At 42.0% G+C, this 22,909-nt stretch overlaps 3 protein-coding genes across 5 annotated transcripts in view; 2 read left to right on the top strand and 1 right to left on the bottom strand.

The window, feature by feature from the left end:
• Positions 1-195: 195 nt before the first annotated feature.
• si:dkey-28a3.2 lies at positions 196-12,445 on the top strand. Of its 2 annotated transcripts, none has more exons than XM_038730819.1 (7): positions 196-333; positions 1,948-5,451; positions 7,195-7,644; positions 8,495-8,544; positions 8,632-8,693; positions 8,785-9,102; positions 10,575-12,445. In XM_038730819.1, the coding sequence occupies exons 2-7, from the start codon at positions 2,158-2,160 to the stop codon at positions 10,589-10,591; spliced, it is 4,191 nt and encodes a 1,396-aa protein (XP_038586747.1). In that variant the 5' UTR covers positions 196-333; positions 1,948-2,157; the 3' UTR covers positions 10,592-12,445. The 2 variants fall into 2 exon arrangements, with proteins under 2 accessions (XP_038586747.1, XP_038586746.1); XM_038730818.1 differs by having other exon boundaries at positions 197-333; positions 6,976-7,644.
• A 2,174-nt stretch (positions 12,446-14,619) lies between these two features.
• On the bottom strand, positions 14,620-20,545 carry ecsit (ECSIT signaling integrator). The gene is made up of 8 exons (XM_038732065.1): positions 20,423-20,545; positions 19,785-19,960; positions 18,957-19,362; positions 18,563-18,786; positions 18,352-18,409; positions 17,905-18,053; positions 15,626-15,731; positions 14,620-15,421 (listed from the first exon to the last, which is right to left on the bottom strand). The coding sequence occupies exons 2-8, from the start codon at positions 19,923-19,925 to the stop codon at positions 15,144-15,146; spliced, it is 1,362 nt and encodes a 453-aa protein (XP_038587993.1). The 5' UTR covers positions 19,926-19,960; positions 20,423-20,545; the 3' UTR covers positions 14,620-15,143.
• Positions 20,546-20,970: 425 nt separating this feature from the next.
• The window catches only part of eml3 (EMAP like 3), a 68,497-nt gene continuing 66,558 nt past the window's right edge, over positions 20,971-22,909 (top strand). For both annotated transcript variants that reach the window (XM_038731733.1, XM_038731732.1), the window contains exons 1-2: positions 20,971-21,121; positions 21,302-21,482. In XM_038731733.1, coding sequence (XP_038587661.1) covers positions 21,458-21,482 — 25 coding nt within the window. In that variant the 5' untranslated portion in view covers positions 20,971-21,121; positions 21,302-21,457. The remainder of the gene's footprint in view (positions 21,122-21,301; positions 21,483-22,909) is intronic.

Here is a 22,909-nt window from a genome sequence, read left to right as displayed (position 1 = left end):
AAATGGGCAGTCGGCCTGATATTGTGACTCCTGGAGGTAATAGCTCATAGCCACAATTTAGTGAAGTCATTTTGTATGCAGTCCTAACGAGTGAGGGTCTGAAGAGGGAAGGAGGGGCGTTGTACTATACTGTCTCTGTGTGTCCACGCCATAGAGCGAGCACACAAACACACACAGAGCGAGCATCCAGGTCCCACATCCTGGTACTTTTCAGCGTTGTCAAGGCAGCCTCAGAGCACGGCTGGCTGGCGGAAAGTAGCTGCAGTGTCCTGGCAAAATATCTGTCCAAAAACGTTCACAAAACTGTCCCGGAAAGTTAGGTGTAACTAAAAGGTAACGGGTATGCATGTTTTTCTTCCACATGTTTCCAAGAGTCCTGCTTTACGACAGCAAAGTGCGGGATTTGTCGCTTCTTTTAGACAGGCAGCAGACTCAGACAGGCGCCAGTCCGTGTGGACAAGAGAAGGAAGATCTTGTCCATTGTGCCGCTGAGAGAGACAGCGCTTAAGGCACGATATTCGATCTAACGTTGATTTTTTTTTACTGCATTTCTGTCTGTAGTGTTAAATTGTGCTTCAACTGGGTCGCTTCGCTGCGTTTACAATCAAATGGACACAGAATAAAGAATAAAAATGGCTCTCGACAGATATAATTTGTGATAGAGAGGGACATGGTTTAAAGGGACAGTGTCACTCTGCTTCCTTCCTGGTTCCTGTAGCTTACATTTGTAGCCCAAAGGCTACACGACGTGTTTATATCTTTGGTGATATAGATAGCCTACATGCTGTGGGATGAAAATATTTCCTATTCATTTCTTAAATGCTACATCTAAATATTTTGCCAACTATAGGAAGTGTGATATGCGTTTTAGTCGGCTACATATGCATTGTCTTTTGATTTGCATTTCATCAGTTTAAAGGAGCAGGCAGTTGAAATTGGAACACTGGCTAGAGCGAGTCCAAATGTTTCATCCTAATGCTGAAGGAGAAAGTTACAACAAAAGCAACTCGTGTTTTCAGAAATGTGATCAAATGTGGAATGTTATTTACTTGTTCACATGTGTTTACATAAGATGTGAAATATTTGAATATCACTTGCACTGTGATCATGAAAATTTCCCATTTCATTTTATGTAAGAAAAAAATGCTAATGATTTGATGATTATATGTCTAGTATGACTGAATTGCTGAAGTTAAAGTAGAGAAATACCTGTTCACTGACAAGATACTGTATCTAATGCAATCCACGACAGCTCTGCCACATATTCTACCTTTATAATGCTTACAATGTTCACTTTTTGTTTCTGAGCGGTAATAATTCACCTTATGTTTACTATTGAGGTCATTGTTAATGCTGTTGTAATAGACTGCATTATATTGAAATGTGGTTATAATATTCTCATGCTTGTAATAAAGGTGAAATGATTAGTTGATTGACAGAAAATCCAACAGTAACAATTCTGATAATCGGTTAATAGTTTTATTAAATACTTATAGCCTACTTCAAATAAATTCAGTGGTTTCAGTGGCAGTCATGTCAAAATTTGCTTTAAATATGTCCACACATACTCTGGTAAGTTCTTATGGCATTTTTCACTATTTTATAGACAAACATTTTATAAACTTTTGTAAAATATCTGACATTTTGTAGACCAGACTGTTAACTGCAACCTCAATGATAAGCACATAGCTGAATTAACACCTCTCTGGCAGTGAAGATTATATCTTTGTGTGGATAGGATGTATGACTAAGCTGTCGTATTGGATTGATTAAACAATTATTGTTTATCGGAATGCTGGGATCTCTTTTTTTAAAGACAAATTATATTAAATTACTTTGTTACAACCTGTTCGATAAATTACTCTCTTAGATCACTGAACTGTTGGATCATGATACCAGGTTTAATGCAAAGTAAGATGCACATAAGAATTGTTTTCTGTTCTTCAGGACACCTGCATACCGATGTGATGTCTGAGAGTTTTGGAAGCTGCTCTGCAGAGCAAAAACACCTACTGCAGCATCACATAGGAGGACACCATGTAAGTTAGAGGCAGTGAGGATTCTGGACTGAGGGGATGAATTGAATCAGCGTGACAAAAGAAGAGCCAACCGCTACTGTTGGATGTGAACTGATGGGCAGTCCAAGCTAGAGATAGCATGCCAACTGCGAAAGGTAAAGGTGGTTCAATGTCCCACCGCTACCGGCCTGCTGCAGAATATGATGACGCCACCCTCGCCCAAAAGAGAGAATACTGGAGAACCAAGAAACGAGAACAGAGAGCCAGACTGTCAGAGCAGAGAGGAAAGCCAACAGAAGACAGACAAGGAGAAAAGCTCCTACATCTAAATGCCCCTGCAGTGGTGAATTCCAGTTTATCCGGCTCCTTTGCTGCATTCTCATCTCCTTTGCAGAATAATGATGAGTCATACAACACAGTCTCTCCGGCATCACAGAGTGGAAATACAGTGCGGGACAGGTCAGTTGAAGTCACTGAGAGCCAAAAGGAAAAGTGGCTTCAGACAATGAAACTCAACAAGGTCTTGCCTCCGTTGCCAGCATCATGTTCCATCTCAGCCAAAGCTGCTGGGCGCAACACAGCTACAGTGAAATGCCTAACAGCAAGGGGTGCTGTGGGCAGAGCCGTTACCTCACCCACACCCACTGGAACCCAGCTGAACACCAGTTCCTCAGTGCCTCCAGTCAGAGTGACCAGAATTACCAATGGCAGCTCCACTAAAACAACACCTCAGCGATGTGTGTCTATGCAGGGCGCATCTGTCCGCAAAACGCAACATAAGACACAAGTTGCACTACACATTCAGCCCAAACTCTCACCCACCAATGTGACCACAGGTATGATTCTTGTGTCTTCTCCATGTGTCCCTGTTGCTATTAAAACAGAGGGCATAACGGCGAACACAACAACTCAAAGTGAAACAAAGAGTGCCTTGGTCACCTCGCAGAGGGCTAAATGTGTTCGCAACTCACAACCTTCCCTGGAGTCCGAGGAGGAGAGAGCAGCCAAGCGCAGAGAGCACTGGCGGTTAAAAAAGCGAGAGCAGAGAGCAAAAATGGCAGCTCGGATAGCGAAAGCCAGAGAGAGGACGCAGAGCGCAGAGATAACTTTACAGAGGCAAACAGCACAAACAACAGGAGTCGTGGGCGGCACGATTCGCCAGCATCTTCCATCTCAGTCGTTTTTGAGAAGAGCAGGCCAGAAGCAGTGTCCTACTCGAGTCAAACCTTCATTTACATCTGCCAAAAGCGAAAATGATAAACTGCAAAGAGGGGCAGCAGGTTTAGCTACAGTTAACCTGCAAACACATCAGATAAAAGTACATCCACATGGGAATAGGACGACACAGCCAGCCATCATATCTGATGTTATTTCTGGGAAAAAGCCAGGGGAGTCGCATAGAAAGTTTCCAAGTTATGTAAATCTTTCTAATGTTTCCAGAGGGATCACACGATGTAAAACACCTAGACAGAGGTTCATCGAAAGCCAGAAGAATTTCATGAATCAAAGAAACATAAAATGTAAATCCCCGTTGCTTGCTTCAGTCTTTGGTAGCAGAAATATCCCCAAAATCGACCCTAACGACACACCTGAGCAGATAATAGCAAAACGGAGAGAGTACTGGAGAATTAAAAAGCGTGAACAGCGAGCTAAGCTGTCAATGGAGGTGAAGGCTCGGTTGAAGGAGAAGGACTCTCTGATGCGAAGACTGAAACGTTACCAGAAAATCCTAGAGGAGATGAGGAGGGCCAGAGCGCTGACGCAGTCCGCAGGAAGCACCCATACCCATGCCTCTGAGACCATTGGAGGGTTCATCAAAGAGGATGGCACGGTGACCAATAACATTCCCCAGGTTCCTACAGATCATAGCACAGCAGCACACAAAAGTAAAGAAGAGTTTCATGTAGTTTCTAATAATACCCCCATCACAAAACCTCAGCATCAACCTGATACTAAACGGAGAGGTATTGCCCCCAGCCAGCCCCCCCCTCCGCTCCTCCCAGCTCAGGTGAAAGTCTCTTTTCCTCTTGCTGGACAGTTGGTCAGCAAGCCTCCAAGACTACTGTCAATCAAACCAAGGACTCAACTTGAAAGCACAAGTGTTCCTAATTCACGCTCATTAGGAACCCAAAATGTTGGTCAGCTCACACTCACTCATCCTCAAACCCCTGAAAAGGCCGTTTCTGGAGGCTCAACACCAGGGTCAAACCTTGGTTGCTGTGTCATGAAAATGGCCGTCTCAAGTAGAGCGTCATCTCTGTTGGCACTCTCTCTGGATCCAGAGTTGACAGAGGAGGAGAGGATGGCAAAGAAGAGGGAGTACTGGAGGATAAAGAAACGTGAGCAGCGAGCAGCTCGTGCTGCTCGGCTCAAGCAGGGTGTCTTACAAGCGAGGGCCAACGTGGCCTTACAGAGGAGGAAGGCCCAGAAGCAAGCAGCAGTAACCACTGTACCACTGAGCAGAAGGCTTACTAAACATACAGGAAATGCACAATCTCTCCCCAACAACTGTGTGCCTGTTAAACCACATGCAAGTGAAATAAAACAAGAGTGTGAGCCTATGCCAGCTGTTGACCTTAATGCTCAACCGGAACAAGCCAGCTGTCCAGATATCAAACCCCCAACCTCCGCAACACCACCTCCAGTGCTGCAGCCAGAGCCTGACCCAGCTGTGAATGCAGACAGCCAAGCTACCACTCTGCTAGCCGTGGCCTCCATGAAGAAACTCCTGGAGGAATCACTTAGCACTGTGACAGAGTGTAAAAGTCAGCAGACTGACATTAAAAAAGAGTCTACGGAAGAGGCTTCAGAGCCAGAGGTGAAGCCACATTTACCTCAGCTCTTTTATGAAAAGGATGAGGTGGCTCCTATTGCAGAAGACCTGATGCTTGAGATAAAAAGCTGGCCGCCAGATACTGATGCCTTGGTACAAGACGGCCCTCATGTTGATGACTCATTGCAGACTAGTGAGACACTTCCGCTTCTTCCTACCTCCAGTGAGGTAGTCCTGTATCACACCTGTGAGCACTCATCCCAAATCCATTCTAACTTCATAGTAAACCCCTCCAAGGAAGCCTCTGAAAGCCCATCTTCACCACGCCGAACCCCAAGGCTTCGCACCAAAAAAGCAGGCCATCAAAACTGCTGTTCGCCGGAGCCGCCAAAGCTACATCACCTGCCCATGGAGCAACTCCAACCACAGCAGCAACACAGTGAACGACAGTGCCAGGCACAAGAACAATGCCAGAACAGCAATCTGCCATCAGCACAAACATATCGCAGTGTGGTGATGGAGCACAGCGGTTTGACCAGCCTGCAGAGGAAGAGGGAGTACTGGAAGCTGATGAAGAGGCAGCAAAGGGCCAGGTCAAAGGCCAGGCAGAAAGAAAGACAGGGAGAATGCAGCAATCGGCTTTCCCAGAAAAACAGCCAGGTGATGTTGACACGTGGGAATAATGTTTACCATTCCATTTGCAACATGTAGATGTTGATGGATTGTGTTGCAGTGTAACAAATAGCCAATTTTGCAACAAGTAGCTAATATTGAACATGCCTGATTTAGCATTGTTTGCATTGATCTGATTGGGTCTGATTGGAGAGACAGTGTGAGAGAGTCAGAGATTTAGAGAAGAAACAACAATCAAAGACCCCATTTGCTAGCTAACCTTTTGACATACATTAGAATTTGCATTTATTTCACTTCTATTTCTAAAACAACTGCTGAAAACATGACATGGATGGTTTAGTAAAATTTGAGCATTTTAATTCCGATAAGCCTCAAATTGTGGTTGTGTTTATCCATTCGCCTGATGTGGCATTCACAACTTTGTATGCTGAAATGTTCCAGCAGCTTTGAGCTCTCGAAATCTGGTGTATGTTCTTAAAACAGTTGGAGCCCATGCAAGTTACTTTTGTGTCTTTAGTTATTGTTAATAACTTTTGTAATCTCATGTTCTTTGCATGAGACTGGCAAAATGATTTAAGTTTTTAAAAAAAAAGCATACGAGGCAATGTCCATTTTTCTCGTTAGTCGCCCAATGTCGTGTACTTGTGAATACTTCCTCACGTTCCGTTTGATAACAGCAAAAATGATCAGCTCCCATGAGAGTTTCACAGGGGCCAGTGGCTTAGATTCATAGGATATATTGTTGTTGAATGCTAACATAATGCAAATCAGCCATTGTTAAAATGACATGGTTTTTAAGCTAAACAGTACAGTAGTACTTACCCATGTAGGTCAGATAATGGAAACCACAGGAACATATTTTAGCTAGAAGAGGGGGTTCAATTTTGGCTAACTAGATATAGATATGAGCAAAACCCTTCTACTTTGGTTTGTAGTGTGCACCAGAAACTCAGGTGTTCACTAAAAAGTATCTGGTGCACATGGAATACTATCTGGTGTGCACCAGATTAGCGGGAAAAAAGCTTTTGCTCAGTCCCAGAGGGGCTCCATACACTCTGTGCACTGAGGCAATATTATTTTCTCTTTTTTTTGGCCAGAGCGGTGGGTGACCCTTAAAATAAACCATGAAAGAACAATTTTACCAGCTTTTGACCCCCGATGGATGATGAACCCGGATTTTGCTCAATTCATTTAGTTTGTCTTAACTAAAACTGAAGACCCACAAAACCCATAACCTTTGCCCTTTTATTATCTGAACTATGTGTGTTTCAGGTGATTGTTTTGGCAGTTAATGTCAGTTTGTTTGTAAGCATGAAGGGGTCCTGGCTTGTAGGCACGGCCAATGCCCTCTCAAAGGGTGCCCTTTCTAGCCAGAACTCGAATCCTTATACCGCATTTGACACTTGAACAGCAAAGAGAGGAATGACAGAGAGGGGTCTACTTAAAGCTAGGGGCAAACATGTGCATGTTTCAGAAAGATTATCTTCATTAGACAATATAAAATATTATAGAGTACTGATCGTTTGTTCGTGTTGTGTTGTTTTCTTTCAGGATCCAGGTCTTGTTATAGTCAACACTATTAATGGTGTAAATCAGCCCAAGCTATCCGTTGCTTCTTTGACTGCACTGACCAGTATCCCTACGATGCTGGTTGTTAGCCCTACAACATGTAATATTGAACCTGACACACTCCAGGTCAAATTGCCTGTCACCAGTGTCTCCAGTTCAAACAGAAGTGAGCAGAACAACATGAATGTTGCGCCTTCACAGATCATGTCCACTCCAGAGAATCAGCAACAAGCCATGCCAGGGTCACCAAAGTGGATGTCTAGAAGCACAGATGTAGACTCAGCCCCCTCCCTACCCACTCTGAAGCCCCCAGACAACCCACTCTCCAAGATCAACCTACAACCCATTGAACCCCCTGGTCAAACTCCACATTCCACCCTGAGTCCAATAAAAATCCCTTGTGCCCAACTTCAGAGCCCCACAGATGTGACACAATCTCCCACCAAGCTGGCACCTACAAGCACCATGGTCCCACCAAAGCCCATCCCTGGGGAGTCCGAAGAGGATTTTCTGCGGAGGAAGCGGGAGTACTGGAGGATAAAAAAGAAGGAGCAGAGAGCCAGGAAGGCCAATCAGCATAAGGGAATCACCCCAAGGAGAGCCTCCAACAACTGGAGACCCATCCTGCCTGCCCAGGACCTACAAACACAAGTAAGAGCTGACCAGTTATATATCCTCCTTGTTTTATGGTTAGAGGATCTGTTTGATCATTACATTCATATTGTATGATGGAAAATGCAGATTAGTCTTAAGAAAATACCTCCTAGGTTATGTTCTTAAAAAAAACTAGAAGATAAATGTATTGTAGTCTGTTTGCAGGTTCATATGTCTGTTCACAAATCGTCATATGTGGGGCGGTTGTGGCGCAGGGGGTAGCTTTAATTATATTTCATTGTGATCATCACTAACGTACTGCTGGACCTCTCAGCAACAACTCAGGTAGTCTCTCAACACGGATGTTCAGTCCTCAAATCGGTACCAAACTTCAGATGTCTGACAACAGTCCTGCTGTGAAGACACACCCACATGCCGGAAGGTGCTGATGTCAGACTGGTTACATTGTGTACTAATGACCCACTTAAATAAAAAATCAGTTTTAGGGGGCATGGTAGGGAGTGATGAGGACTGTGTCAAATTCAAGGTAACGCAAAATAATCTCGAAAGATCTCTAAAGTTATATTATTATTATTATTATTCAGCTTGTTTATTCAGTGACAGATTTAAAAAAAAAAGATTGACAAAATCACAGCAGCAGAGGCAGAGATACCCTGACTTTTAGTCACTAGTCACTAATCCTACAATACCCGTAATGCGATTACATAGGGTCTCATCCTTCCCTTGTTAAGTATATGCGATACATATGGGTGGAAATGTAGCTACTGATCTTATGTCATTCACCAAGTCTGAAGGTGAATTGAGATTTTACTGTCATACACACTAAGAAGAAGTTTATTTATTACCATGTTGTATTTTCTCAAATCCTGATTTAATTTCTCTCTAGGACTCTGGTCAGTGGGTGAGCTCCTCTGAGGAGTCAGAACATCTAATGAGGTAGGACGTTTGTATTGTTCCCATAAAATTTGGTTTGCTGCAAGCTCGAATTAGGATAATAATGACTGTAAATGTTCTGTTTCACAGCACTTCAGTGGATACCGACCTGGGATCCTTTCAATACTCACATTACACAGCACCAGTAGAAGGTGAAGTATCAACAATGTCACTCTGAACGTAAAAGAATGCACAATAAAATGGCAAAACTGACGCAAAACTGTCTTTCAATTGTCTTTTCAGATGAGTCTGAGCTTCTGTTCGCTGACTATGAGAATAATAATGGCGAGGAAGGTCCTGTCTCTGTTGCCGTGTGGAGGAACCGCTACCTCATGGACTACGATCCGCTCAACCAGTTGCTGGTGTGCATGGTGTGTGGGGAGCTGCAGTACTCCCACAGCCTGGAGGGAGTGAGGGCCCATATTGACGAGGCCCACCCGGACACCATGACCCTGGAGCCCGTGGAGCAACAGCGAATACTGGAGGCCTGGGACGAGCAGGTATCCCAGCGGGAACGCTTCTTCACCAGCCAGCTCCAGCAGCATAGCGGGGCCTTGGCAGGTACAGTATGACTGAAGAGAGAAGACATGTAGAGAGGGCAAGTTAACTGTCAAAGTATTGTTTATAGATATGGTGCTTTCACTACTTAGTAGTAGTGAAAGGAAGACTGATATAAATACTGAACACCTGGTCCAAACATGTTTGCTACAGTAGTATTAGTCCAAAGGAAAATACCCCAACCACTACTGGCCAGTGGCCACATTACCATGAAGTGATTTTAAGTATGACTGTGAAACTTCTGAAATTCAGTACACTCAGGGTTAGGTCTGGCATGACCGGCAGCTTATGGTGGCTAATGTTAGCTAATGTTAGAAAACTTTAATAGATATTGCTGTATAACTGACATTAATGAGTCCGTTTGCTGACTTCATGACATCTGTTACAGATGAACTGTTTTCACAAGAAGTAAACACACAAGAGTCTTTATGTAGGCAAGTCCCGCCACTAAAAGCCATCTTGGCAACACCTCCGGACGGTTATTTCTGACTAACAAGACCAGGCCCCTATCTAAATGAATGGGGAGAGAGCCGGAACTGCACTTTAAATGATCACCAGGACATAAAAACAGCAGTAAATCTGGTAAAAACTGAAAAGGTTTGATGACTTTGTGCACTTGTGTCAGTGGAACCACATGACTGGCTAATATGTTTCCCGGTTTGGCTGTTAAAAAGCAGGCAATTGGCTTTCTCGAAGAAGGGGCAGGATGTGGGCGCCTGTGGCTCAGGAGGTAGAGCGGGTTGGAAGGTCGGCGGTTCAATCCCTGGCACCCCTGGGCTACATGTCAAAGTGGCCTTGGGCAAGATGCTGAACCCCAAATTGCCCCTGGCCAGTGTATGAATGTGTGTGAATGTCAGTTTCTGTTTGAGCACTTAGGCTCAGTGTATGAATGTGTTTGTGATGTAGTGTAAAAGCGCTTTGAGTGGTCGAAAAGACTAGAAAGGCGCTATACAAATCCGGAGCATTTACATGTTGTTTTCCCCATAGAATTCTATTCAGGATTCTTTAAGTGGTGTGTCTCTTTCTTAAATCGTCTCTGACACACTCTACCTCACCAGGACACATGTTGAGCTCCACTCGAGCTACCGGTCCACTCGCTCTTAGTTAGGTTACCTAAAGATCATTTCTTTGAGCCTGAATAATAAAGATTTTTTGTGGCCACTCGGGGGCAGCTCAACAACCTGTAAACACTGTGTTTTTAAGATTTTGTTAGGAAACAGTTACCCATTTACACATCCAGCAGACAAAGAGCAACATTACCATTAAATTGTGTTTTGTTTCTTTCCACCTGACTGATGTAAGTCCGATATTCACTTTTGGTTTAGCTCTGCTTTGGCCTCCACCAACTACTGAGTTAAAATATCTGTCTCTTTCACACAAATGCTCTATGTTCACCAGCTTGTTAATAACATTTCATCGACAACATGTCCATCCAAGACTTTTCAGTTTTTTCATTTGTCTTTGTTGTTTTGCAGAAGCACACAGGAACTGATGAGCAGAGGAGATGCCTGCAGGAGACAGCTGAAGACCAGGAGACAAAACCCATGCTTCTTTATTATCTTATTTATTTATTGTCATTTTTATCACTTTGTTTACCTTCAGAGGAAGTCGTCTTGAAAATTAATGCTCTAGAGGGAACATTCACCCCAAAAAGCAGCTTTACCTCATTTCCTGCCAGGGTTGTAATGTGAGTTTATGAAAGTCAATATGGACGTTATTTATACTGAAGCTGCCACAACTGAGATTTTGTGATAATATTATTTAAAATATTTAAAGGACAGGTCCGACATTCTGGGAAATACAGTCTTCATGCTACGCTAGGCTTCCTGGACCTAACTCTGTAATAGGACGGGGAATTCAATCAAATTTTTATTTTCAATTTAAATGTTGACCTCCACAGATATAAAAACAAGATATTCAAATCTAGCGGCTGGCGAACTTCTCCTCTTCTCTTAGTTTAACAACTTACATATTATTTATACTTTTTCTGACTCACTGTTGGTTGAAGTCACTGCATCTTCCGACAGTTGAATGTCTCTCCTCTAAAGTCTCTGCTCCGTGTGTGTGTGTGTGCTAAACCTTACTCTGTAATGGACACTGAGTACATTTCATTTTCATTTTACTTCCTCAAATTAATTATTCCTTTAAATTTGGCCAACAGCTATAGCATAATCCCAATCTCTCTGAAAACAGCATTTAGACCCTCAGAGGAGAAGGAAACCTCTAACATTTGCTGAACAGCGGCCACAGAGGGCAATCGCATGATCATAGCAATTTTTCCTCATTTCCCAAGATTCTCTTGAGGCAGTCAGGTCATTAGGGAATACAATGAAACATTGAAATGATTTGTCAGGTTTTGAAGGATGTGTTTTCATAGCTCTTGTCAGAATCACATCTGAGTTGAACAACACTGACATATTTATATCTGATGGTTACAATAAATGATACAGTAAATTTAAATAGAACCACCATATCAGCCAGCTATAAGAAAAGAAACGGTGTCTCTCTCACACACACACACACACACAGCTCGAGAGTTCAAGAGTTTGTAGGTTCTGATAGTGGCTATATAATTTTGTTTTCTCTGCACTTTTGGCAGGCAGACATTCAGGTCTAAAACTGTTCTAGACCCTTGTTAGTTCTTGGATTGTTGCATGGGCGTCTGGAGCTGTTCCACATGTTATTGTATGTGGTTCTGCAACACGTTGTTTTCCAAATCCAGGACCTTGCATATATTCAATGATGACAACTTTTTGCATTGAGGCACCTTTTCCCACTTTCCCCATCTCTTGCAGTTCATATCATTTTAACCATGTGACATGAAACATCAACATTCTGCACTGTAAATACACAACATACGAAAGTGGTTATGAGATGCCAAATGTATCTTTAACTGTGCTGTTTCACAATGTTTTGAGCAACTTTATTATTTATTGAATCTCCTCTTATATAGGCCTAATGATTATTGATGATGCGTTGTTCATATCCGTAGATAGTTCCATGTTAGAGAAGTTTCTCATTTGTGAGTACTGAGGGTCCAAAGGCTTTCCTGCATGAGTAGTAAATGGATGAACAGTTATATAGCAGAGATGAACTCTGGAATGCATTCCCATGTTTTTGTATGATTTTCACTAAGAGTAAAATGCTGAAATAATCTTCTGTTTGAGCACAAAGCTGTGGCGGTCGGTAATGCCTGGAGAAACTGCCTGCACAGCTACAACACAGTGGGAATGGCTGGATGTGACCATGCTATTATACCTCTGAGAATGTAATTCTGACTTGACTTGTTTACCAGTTCAAAGGGAATGTTTAAATGCCTTTTCAGTAATAAACCTTTTCTACCTTTGGGCTTGTTTTTGAGATATATTTCACACATTTATTATTTTTATTAATATATTAATTATTTCCATAACTTTTAATTTTATTTTTAAAGACATTTGTGTTTGATATGCACACATATATGTGTGATATGCAGTTAGCAACATAGTGATTACAGCTTGCCCTGCATTAAATTACTAGTGGTAAGTAAGATGCAGAGTGAAAAAACAAGGCGTATGGATTTAGGATTCATACCTTAATTAAATACTTAAAAGCAGATATGGTGACCTTGTTTGCAAGCAGTTGTTGGTTTACACATCCAACAGTTATGGAGCAACATTGCCATTCATTAGGAGACCTGTTTGTGTCACTGGATGAATGTATCTGCTGCTGTGTGAGTGCCCCAGGGATGATGTTTTTTGTAGGCTAGCCAGGACATAAGCATGGCTGTGGATTCATCTATAAAGGACTTACATTTAATGTTCAATAAGGTAATCCTCACAAATTATAGGGTTCCATTGTTTCAAAGTCAATGGATGATGGTGGTAAAACATATTTACCTATTTCTGGTGTTGAAGACTTGTTACTAGAGCATTCTGACTGCTCTCCGGGACTGTAAGCTATAATGTGCCCTGTTATCTAAAGCTAATGCCATAGAATCTAATAATACTTATAATAATAATATATTTATTTTTAAACCCACCCGCCTCTTATAGGAGGACAACTTTATTTATATCTAATTATCCATTCTTCATGGACTAAAATATGTTTTCTGCCTTAATCCAGAATAGTTTTCTAGTCTCCTAACATGTTTTCTATTTAAATGTGAAGCTACAATGTAATTGGCTTATTTAAAATATTATCTTCCAAAGCATTTGGTCGTGTTACATGTTTTTCAAGTTTAAACAACTATCTTGCAACTGATTTTTACAAGGTTTTCTGTGTTTGTCTTTTTGTATTTCTGTGACTTAAAGTGTTTTCATATAATACACAACATGGCTCTAAAACATCAGTAACCTTTTACAGCATTAGTCTTGTGTTTCTATGTGCAAAACCTTTAACAAATTGATCCATGTCCAGCCCATGATGGTCTTCTCATGAGCCAGAATCCCAAATCACTTTCTCTTTCTCTCACGTAACATAGTGCAGCAGAAGGTTGTAAGGACACGAGATAAAATGGAGAAAGAGCTCTTGCATGCTGCAGAAGAGAAGTTACATAGAGATGATGGACCTCAGATAAGGCCTTATGGGAGTTTGCACATGATGGAGAGGTCGCCTGCAACAACAGAGGCGAACTTCTTTCCTAACATGACTTTTGCAACAACAATCCCATTAGAAAGTCTCTCACTGCATGCATTACCTGTCTGCTGGGACTCAACATGGCAACATCCAGAAAATAGAGATTGAGGAAGACAGCGACTCACTGCTTTCATGAGATAAAGATTGTGTCTGGAGAACCTGGTCTGCATCTCTGCAATGTCTTGGTCCAAAATATTGAGAGCTCTCTTCAGATACTGGCTTGAGTCTCATGGCCTAACAGCAGACAGAACAACACTACCTGTGAGCTGTGAGCTCTTAACTGCTGAAGCAGGGTCATCTGAGTCAAAACTGCTTAATGACTCATCATCTCTCATCAGAGATGCACTGACTACTTCCCCAGCACAGCTAGGATGGCATTTACAGGCTTCAAGGCAACTAGCACTTTCAGGAGGATTCTTATTTCAAAGGAATAGTGCAGATTTCCATAGCTGCTGCACTGTCTTTCAGAACCTCTGAAAGAATGCTGATAATAGCCTCCTGATCCTCCCTAAGGCACTTGGTCACACATGTGAGAGCTTGTCCAGGACAATTGTGTCAATATTAGCATTTATAAATCCAGGACTTGTGGGTTTGATTAGCTAATGCTACTCATACCTCACTTTCACATCCAGACTGTGGAGGTTGGACAGAAGCATATGTTATTACCATGCACTTAATATACAAACAACCAGTCACACTCACACCTAAGGATAATTTAGAGCCACCAATTAACCTAGCTTGCATGTCTTTGGATGGGAGGAACCCGGAACACCTGAAGAGAACCCACGCAGACACGGGGGAGAACATACACTGAACAGTGACAGATATTTTAGTTTCACTTAGAGATGCATTCACAGAAAGTTCATTAATTAACATGTAAAACCACAAACTGCCATTTTTACATTTCTGTTTGTGTACAAATTAAATAAACAGGACACATTTTTATTAGATAGCTTTAGGGAACAAACATGGGCCAAGCAAGTATGCAAACGCAGGCACGTAGAGCTACGTTAAAATCAAGAATGCAGAACTAAAACAAAGTTGAGCAAATCCCTGAAATGTGGTTGGTTGTGATTAAGACATTTACTGAGCAGGACAGTTTACAGTTTACAGTAATTGCCAACTTGTAATTTAGATTGTGACAGGATATTCAGCTGAACCACGGCTTAAAATCCTTTCAAATATTAAATCAGAAACCTTTGACAGAGGACTGACTTAAATGAGTAAGCACACAGAGTTTTTGATTTAATTTGTTTGATTACTGACTCTTACCTGAACTGATCTATGTTTCTCCTTAGGTTCTGCTGGGTTGGTGTGTTCCATGATTAAATGAACCAACCAAGTTCAGCCTCTACCCAACATGGATATATACTTCTAAACTTTTGATTTTGTTTTTGACATTCTTAACCACACAGTCTGACTGCTGTTCACTGTTTCATCCCCTGGCTTCTTCTCGGCTCTTCTTCCACTATAACCTCACATTCTTCTTCAGGCTCTCTCTTGATCTCTGGGTCTGGTCTGCGATGGTGGCTTGACTCTGTTTCTGCTGCCCCCTGCAGCTCCTTGGGCCCGGCATCCAGGCGGAACAGAGTGGGGACCTGACCCAGGATGGGGTTGCTCTGCTGGAGGCCAGAGATCCACTGGTTGAGGGTGGCCTGGTCTCCCTGGCTGGTCATACACATGGCAAAGACTGGACCCTCATCCACTGGATACAAGACACACAACAGCTGCATTACATACTCAACATGAGGTTACTGAGCTTTTATTCTCCTGAGCAGAATGAAAATAAACCAATAAATGGCAAAATCTTTAAAGACCAACCACATCAGCCCTGAATGCAAGTCAAAGATAAGGAACATTCAAGAAAAAAATCAATGTTAAAATAAAAGCTTCAGGGTTAATATCTTACAGTCTTCCACACTGAAGCTCTCATCGTCCCCGAAGTCGCGGTCCAAATCCAGCTGTAGCTGCAGAGGATAGTCAAAACACCTCTCTGGATCATAGGGCTCCTCTACCTGTGGAGGAACACACAGATACAGCCGTATGAGCTTCAGAATGAGTGACAACGTGGATGAACGGAAATTCCAGCCTACTACGGAAGGCACACAACACCGCTCTCTGACGGGGTGACGCTCAGGGCTAACCTGAGGGGCATCAGGAGGACCAAGAAAGGCCACAAGCAAAAGACTGAGGCGCACTTCAAAAACAACAACAACACGTGCCATCATGGATTACAAACCCACCAACACCACCCAGTGCCGCCTCCTCCCCGACGAGCTTAACAAATTGTATGCACACTTTGACAGGGCCAGTCAGGAGGTGGCCATCAAGGCTGCTGGCCCCGATGGCATCCCTGGACGTGTGCTCAGAAGTAGAGCCTGGAAAACAGTAACTGTATGTACTTACACAGTAAGTATGTGTATAAGTACACTTTAAGTATTGTATGTGAGAATGCTGTTCGACTTTAGCTCAGCATTCAACACCATCATCCCCTACAAACTGATTACGAAACTGAGTCACCTGGGCATCAACACATCCCAGACAGACAGCCGTTTGTTGGGCTAGACAAGCGTAACACCGGTGTTCCACAAGACACAACGGTGCGACAACGATAAGTCTGCCTCACCTAGTGCTGCGATGCACCGACAAAAACCTTTCCCTCACCACCAATCCCAGTCAGAATCAGCTTTATTGCCAAGTAGGTGTTGCTGACCTTTTAACTCTTTACAGGGTGTATACAGGAAACCAGAAGTGAAATTCAATACCTTTTAAGACCTTTTTCAAGACCTTTAACATAATTTAAGACTGCTGCGCCACTTTGAGCTGTAACCGGTTAAGTCAGCCTCACACCTTTAACGGGGGAATTGTGGAGTTTTTAAAAGGAATTTAAACATATTTATAACATTTTATTGCCTATGTGTGACCAGGTTGTAACCTCACCTAAACATTGAGCCATTCACCAACTTTCTCAGTTGTATATAACAGCCTGTTTAGGCCTACTGTTTTCTATGTGAAGGACTGGTTGGATTTCCTGCGAAAATCCATTGTCTTACACAGGCTGTGATGTTTATGTGCGCAAAATCACTGCATAACATGTGAAACAGATAATGTTAGCTTGCCTGCAAACGCAGACCAGTTGATAACTAGCTGACATAGTTGTAACTTATTTTCAGTCACAAATATGTAAAGCGTATGCTGTTGGTTGCAATCTGAAACCTTAGAAGCCACTAAAAACCACACAGCTCACCTTTTTCTTACCTTTACTACAAATATATTTTGAGACTGTAAAACTAAACACTCTTTGTTTGTGATAACTTTGATCGACCATTGTATCAATACAACATAATTCAAATAGGCCAGAAGGGAACAAAGGTGAAGAGAATAAAGTGAGTGATGGATAATGTTGGTAGTGTAGGCGGTGTAGCACAGACATTTGCGATCAACAGCTGCTGTCTGCATCCTAAAGCTGATTTGTGTAAACTTTGGTAAAACAGATGTAAAACAGAACAAGGGGAACGTGTAAATCAGTTTTCCGATTCGCACGGATCTATTTTTAGGGGCGTATGAGAGTGAAAGGCTCGCACAGATCCCCGCGCCTAACGTTACACAGAATCATAACTCGCTATGTTCTGCCTGTCTAGTAATTTTGGCTATGCAATATAAATAAATACGTTCACCTACACTTTTACCAGAGGCCTGCCAGAGGAAATTAGGCTAGCAAAATCTGTTTCAGTGAAGGGTCTTTGTATTGCGTGTGTTTATCTTGAATTACCCTGTACAGTTTAACACTGGTTTTAGAAAAGTGCTCTACAAAAGTTACTGTTTATTATTATTCTTTCCTGGATGAAATTCCACTTTAGCAGTCTTGTGTGTTTTCTGTTGGTATAAATATAAAGAAATAATGCAGTTCTTCTAATTCCAATGCAAGAAATCAAGGAGTTTGATTATTTAAATCATAATATAGCCAGTAATTCCTTGCACAGCACTTTCACATCCAGACTGTGGATGTTGGACAGAAGTGTATGTTTATTATCATACTGCTGTTTGTGTCACTGTTCATTCAAAGACATAAAAAATCATTTAATCTTTTTTAAATCACTTAGTTATCAACACTCATGTCAAACAACATCATCAACAGCAAAAATATTTATTAACTGCAATTAACTTATTAACAGAGGGTTTTCCCACCTTCTCGTCAGGCGGTGTGGGGTCAGCTCTGAGGATGTAGTAGTACAGACACGTCTTCCTCAGCCACAGGGGGAAGGGTCCCTCTACAAAGACTGGCCTGCTTGGGTTATGATTGGCAAGCTGTTCCATCTGGCTGGGGCTCTGGATACCTGGTGTCAAAGCAGTAAAGGGTTAGGGAAGGAAAAAAGAAAAGAAACAAAAGACCAAAAGTGTGAATAATATACACACACACACACACACACTCGATACCACCATTGTCCTAACAGAACATTTTTGAGGTGCAGAGAACGCAGTTTCCTGGTTTATTACTGTTGTTTCTCTGGTTTCCTTTCCAGTTAGGTGTGAAATCATCTTACTGCAAATATGTGTCAAAGACAACGATATCTGATACATTTCTGTAAAATACTATAAGACATTAAACTTGAGACAAACAAACAGTTTCCATACCTACTATGTGTGGAAGTGTCATCTGCTCTCCACTCTCTGTAATGTCTGTACAGGGCAGCTAGCGGGAAGAGCAAACAAACAGACAGCTGAGCCTTTGTACTTAACACACCAACATGAGACTGATATCCATCTGAATATCTCGCTCTCAGAGAGAAAGTAAATAATCTTATTTGCCAAAATTCTAAAACAAATCCAAAGCGTACGGTTGTACCTGGTAGACTGTGACTTCAGCATCCAGGTCATTAGCGATGCGGGTCAGGGTGAACCTAGCCAGGTCCACTGGGTCCACAGGCAGCTGCTTGGGGACGGGGAAGGGGTTTATATGTTTGAATTTGGGGAACCAGTACATGATGCGCTGGTACTTCCTCATGGGGTGGCACTTCTCTCCAAAGATCTGGACCAGCAGAACTTTGGTCTCAATGTTGGGGATGACACCTGAAACACAATCATTTAACTGAAGATAGACAGACACAGCTGTATCATTATAAAATGTATACATTTCCCTGACATCTCAGTGCCCCCTCCCTGTCTGGAATAACCCTCTCTAAATTCCAAAGCATTCCAGGAATTCCATGACCATGCTGAATGCTGTGACAGACACGCACCATAGTTCTCCATCTGCTCCAGTAGCTGCACTGCACACTCCTGCTGTCGAGGATAGTGGTTAAACATTCGCTGGATAAAGTTTCTGGGGACAAACACCTCTTTGGGAAAAACATCCAGCAGCTTGTTGTAGACAGCCAAGTCTCTCGCCACACCAAACTCTGGCATCTTCTTCAGAGCTGCGTAGATAAACTCCACGTGACCCCGCCGTCTCACGTCTCTCTTGGTGAAGACGTCCACCACTTTGTTAAATGTGGTCTTGGTTTTGACCTCTTTGGCCACCTGCTCAAACAGGTCATCATGGGTGACCAGAGACTTGTTCCTCTTCTTGTCCTGCTCATTGATGAAGTCTGCGGGTACAGGCCGACTCTTGGCACACGTTGGGCTGCCGTGGAAAAGCCTCAACACCTACCAGTGACAATTGTTTTTGTTTAGATGTAGCTTTGCATTTTAGAAAACACAATGTTTCTGCCGTCCTGGTTTTGTTCTAGTGCCCAAAAGCACTGTTTACGTGCTAAATGTGAACTGTGCTGAGTTTCAAAATGTCAGCAGTGAACTGGTTTGTGTGTTTAGGTGCTAGAACAAAATCCGATAGTGTATCTTACAAAACAACAAAAACACAAAAAAATATCAACCAATGCAATAACAAACAATGTAAAAATACATATTTATATATGTTTATATTTAAAAAAAATATGATTTACTTCATACTAAGAAAGGTCCAAATCAATCTATCCTATGCTATCTGCCTTTGCTATTAATGCTAGCTTCATTAAATGCCCAATATTTTGAGCAGAGTCTGGATTCTATGTGTGTAGAATAACGTTTACCTGGTGCTGGGTGTAATGTGGCGTGCTGTGCTGCCTGGAGGAGGCTGACTGGAGCACAGCGCCATACTGGGCAGCAGACCCGGCTGACTGGCCCACCAGTCTGAGACACTGCAGCTGCAGCAGACAGCGGGCACACTTCATGGTGGAGCCATGACACTGACCTTCTGGAAACAGGACTGCAGAGAGACAATGCACATGTCATGGACAGCATCACAAATGCTTAATTGCTTTAATAAAGCAGGTGATTTTATGTACTCAAGGAACTCTGGGAAGGCTATTTTAATCCAAAAGTGACACACACCAAGACGACTGTGATGATGACTGAAGAACAGTTTAATTATTATTTAAATAAATTAATAAGTAAAAATAAAACAGTGTTTAATTGATTTCTGTAAGCCGACCTGAAGAGTGGCTCTGCTTTATTCATAAACGTTCTTCTGTCAACTTCTATTACGTATAAATACTGGCCAAAAGGTAAGAAAACATTAAACGGACACATTTGGGTATGAAGTTTCGCATTCAATTGGAGCAGAGTGTCAGTGAGGCAAGTTGTTGTTAAGAACTTATATTCGGTAATATTTGACTTATCCACACATTAGACCAACATATGTAATTATTTATATCCCTTACTCACTTACCATGTATGCTGACGAACGCACGAAGAAATTAGTCTCCTTCAAAAATCACCCTCGGTGGACGCCTCCATGTTGAAAAGCCGGCCGAACATCCTGGTTCTACACACATTCGCGTCCCCTAAACCACAGAAACATTAACTCTGTTCCGCAAACTCCCGTTCTGCACATACAGTAAACACACTTTTTGGGTATTTTAATTGTTTTGTTCATTACGCTAAAATGTACCCTGTGGTAAAGGTGTTTTGCTGCCTGCTTCTGTAATTAAGCGGCTCTGAGTTACTTTAATGCTGTGGAGGTAAAATGCGCACTAGGCTTAAAAAAACAAACATGTAACGTTATTTAAAGAAAAATGTTAAAAATAAATAAATGAAACAAAATTCTTTTAGTGTTTAAAAATTATTTTAGGATGTCACTGACAATTAAGATGCACGTGCACTACACAGCCCTGCCGCGGGGTGGAGCCAAAAGCCTTTCAACTTTCATTTGACGGACGCTGGGGTGTAACTTAGCCCGAAAAAGTTGGGTTTCAAGTTTCATACTGCATTCTTTTGGTACACTAACATCTAGATACTCTTCACTGAGTCGCGTTGACTGGAGAAAATAACTGCTGAAGAGAGTTAATAGATGCATTTTTTGAAATTCATAATACCGCATCTCTGCGTGGGAAAATATCGAGAATAGTATCAAGCTAGCCAAAATGAGGTGATGTTAACGTTACGGGAGTTTTAGGGTTCACTTTAAATCTTTCAGCTAGCAATGTGTTTGTTATTCTGTTTCATTTTATTCCAGTGATGGCATACTGTCATTTTATTTCCACGCAATTTATGAATTATTTGAAATCCATTTTTAACAGATTAATAAGCAAAAGCGCTATATTCACAGGAAAACTCTCCACGTTTCCGGTATTCTTGTTGCTTAACCTGGCAATTTGAGTCAAGTCCCCAGTGTGCGACTTTCTGACACTCCTCTCAGCATGGAAGACACACCTCAGTCCAGGCTTTACCCGTAGAGGAACTTCACACACTTACAACTTGGATTATGGATTCCTCCACAAACAGTTTGGGTGAGTAAAGCAACGACAAACGTGTTTTGTGTGTAGTGTTTATAATGTTGAGGGATTTTTACTGACATAATGAGCATTATGGAAAGTTGACTGGCTTGTTTGTTCGGATGTGCCGCTCACATCGTTATGGATGGAACACTGTGCCAAACTACTGTGGCAATAACTGTTATTTCGCTATTCGGTGAACATACATACATCGGACAACATGACTTAAAGTATTTTACAAAACTGTAAAACTTCAGGTTTGTTCAGCATACTCTGCTTATCTCTGTCATCTGTACATCTTTCGTAAGACAGATTTTAATTTGCTAGATAAGAGTTATAGAGTTGTTTCGTGGTGATTCTGCGTTCTTCGTTATATTTTTGTGGAAAAGGATAGTGGGGAAAAGACACGGGCTCCTACAAAATATTGACATTTTATCTAAGCTTGGCACTGTCTTACAGTTTATCCAGCTATATATTAACCGTTAAGCAACGCCCTATCCATATTTCATTTTTCAAATAGTGACAGCAGCACTTGTGTAACTGTGTAGGTGTGTAGGACCTTCCGCATACCCTGAAGTGTTAGTAAATATCTGCACTAAGTTTAACTGTCTGCTGTTAGCTGGTTTCGGTTTTAGCGCGTTATAGTAAGCGTTGTATTCAAACAGCTGTCTGGACTTTGGCAAGTCAGATTTAAGGCGTGTGGAACTTTTTTCTGTGTGACTACTGACAGTTTGTTAACTTAATGAAACATTCAGTTTTGTTAAAATACTAATAATAACGTTTTTGTAAATTAGGTTTTGTTTTGCATGAAGTGCTGGCTGTGTTTTTAGTTGCCACTTTTAAAAAAGGATGTGTAAATATGTTTTGCACCATATATGATCTAATATATGATCTTTTAACAGACTGGGCATGTTAATGCACAAGCAGTTGACTCCTAAATTGAACTAAAAAATCAGTGTACTCTCCAAGTCAAGCTGACATTTTGCAAGCACGCAACAATCCTGAGGGTTTCACAGGCTTTGGCTGCTCTGCCCCTACAGTGCTGACTGTTTAACAGGAGCAATAACTGTGCTGCACAATGCTGCTTTTGTTGCACATCTGTAACGGCTGCTGTCCCACCTTATGTGCTGATGTTGTGTTTACTTGTCTTGTAAAACGGTGTGGGACAAGGCACTGGGGAACAGTAAATATCACGTGGGGACGCCCACCAGCATCTGTGGGTAAGGCTGCTGTGGTTCAGTGCTGGAGGGACCTGACGTGTAAAATACAGTGTAGAGGCTGCCACTCTTCTCAATGAAGGTCTTCGCCTTTAATTATCTGGTTCTAATGGTTCACAATGAAGGGGATTTAATAACTCTGAAAAGCTGATGTGGGTCTACTGATACTGTGCAGACTGCCTGTGTCTCACTGTCAGCTGGCTTGCACCATGTCACGGGTTGTGG

This window comes from Micropterus salmoides, unplaced genomic scaffold (genome assembly GCF_014851395.1).
Source record: "Micropterus salmoides isolate LMB-PRFRI ecotype aquatic unplaced genomic scaffold, ASM1485139v1 Ms_hic_scaffold_2, whole genome shotgun sequence".
NCBI classification, from domain to species: domain Eukaryota; kingdom Metazoa; phylum Chordata; class Actinopteri; order Centrarchiformes; family Centrarchidae; genus Micropterus; species Micropterus salmoides.
Note: the sequence above shows the minus strand (reverse complement) of the source record. Positions and strands in the feature narration are given on the sequence as shown.

Bases quoted from the DNA above. Each gene is read 5' to 3' on its own strand.
- ecsit (XM_038732065.1), bottom strand. From the start codon at position 19,925: ATGAAGTGTGCCCGCTGTCTGCTGCAGCTGCAGTGTCTCAGACTGGTG. The intron at 18,054-18,351 runs GTATGGAAACTG...CTTTGACACCAG, and splicing joins GACACTTCCACACATAGTAG to GTATCCAGAGCCCCAGCCAG. The intron at 15,422-15,625 runs GTAAGATATTAA...TCTTGTATCCAG, and splicing joins GAGCTTCAGTGTGGAAGACT to TGGATGAGGGTCCAGTCTTT.
- si:dkey-28a3.2 (XM_038730818.1), top strand. From the start codon at position 2,158: ATGCCAACTGCGAAAGGTAAAGGTGGTTCAATGTCCCACCGCTACCGG. The intron at 7,645-8,494 runs GTAAGAGCTGAC...ATTTCTCTCTAG, and splicing joins CCCAGGACCTACAAACACAA to GACTCTGGTCAGTGGGTGAG. The intron at 8,545-8,631 runs GTAGGACGTTTG...TCTGTTTCACAG, and splicing joins GAGTCAGAACATCTAATGAG to CACTTCAGTGGATACCGACC.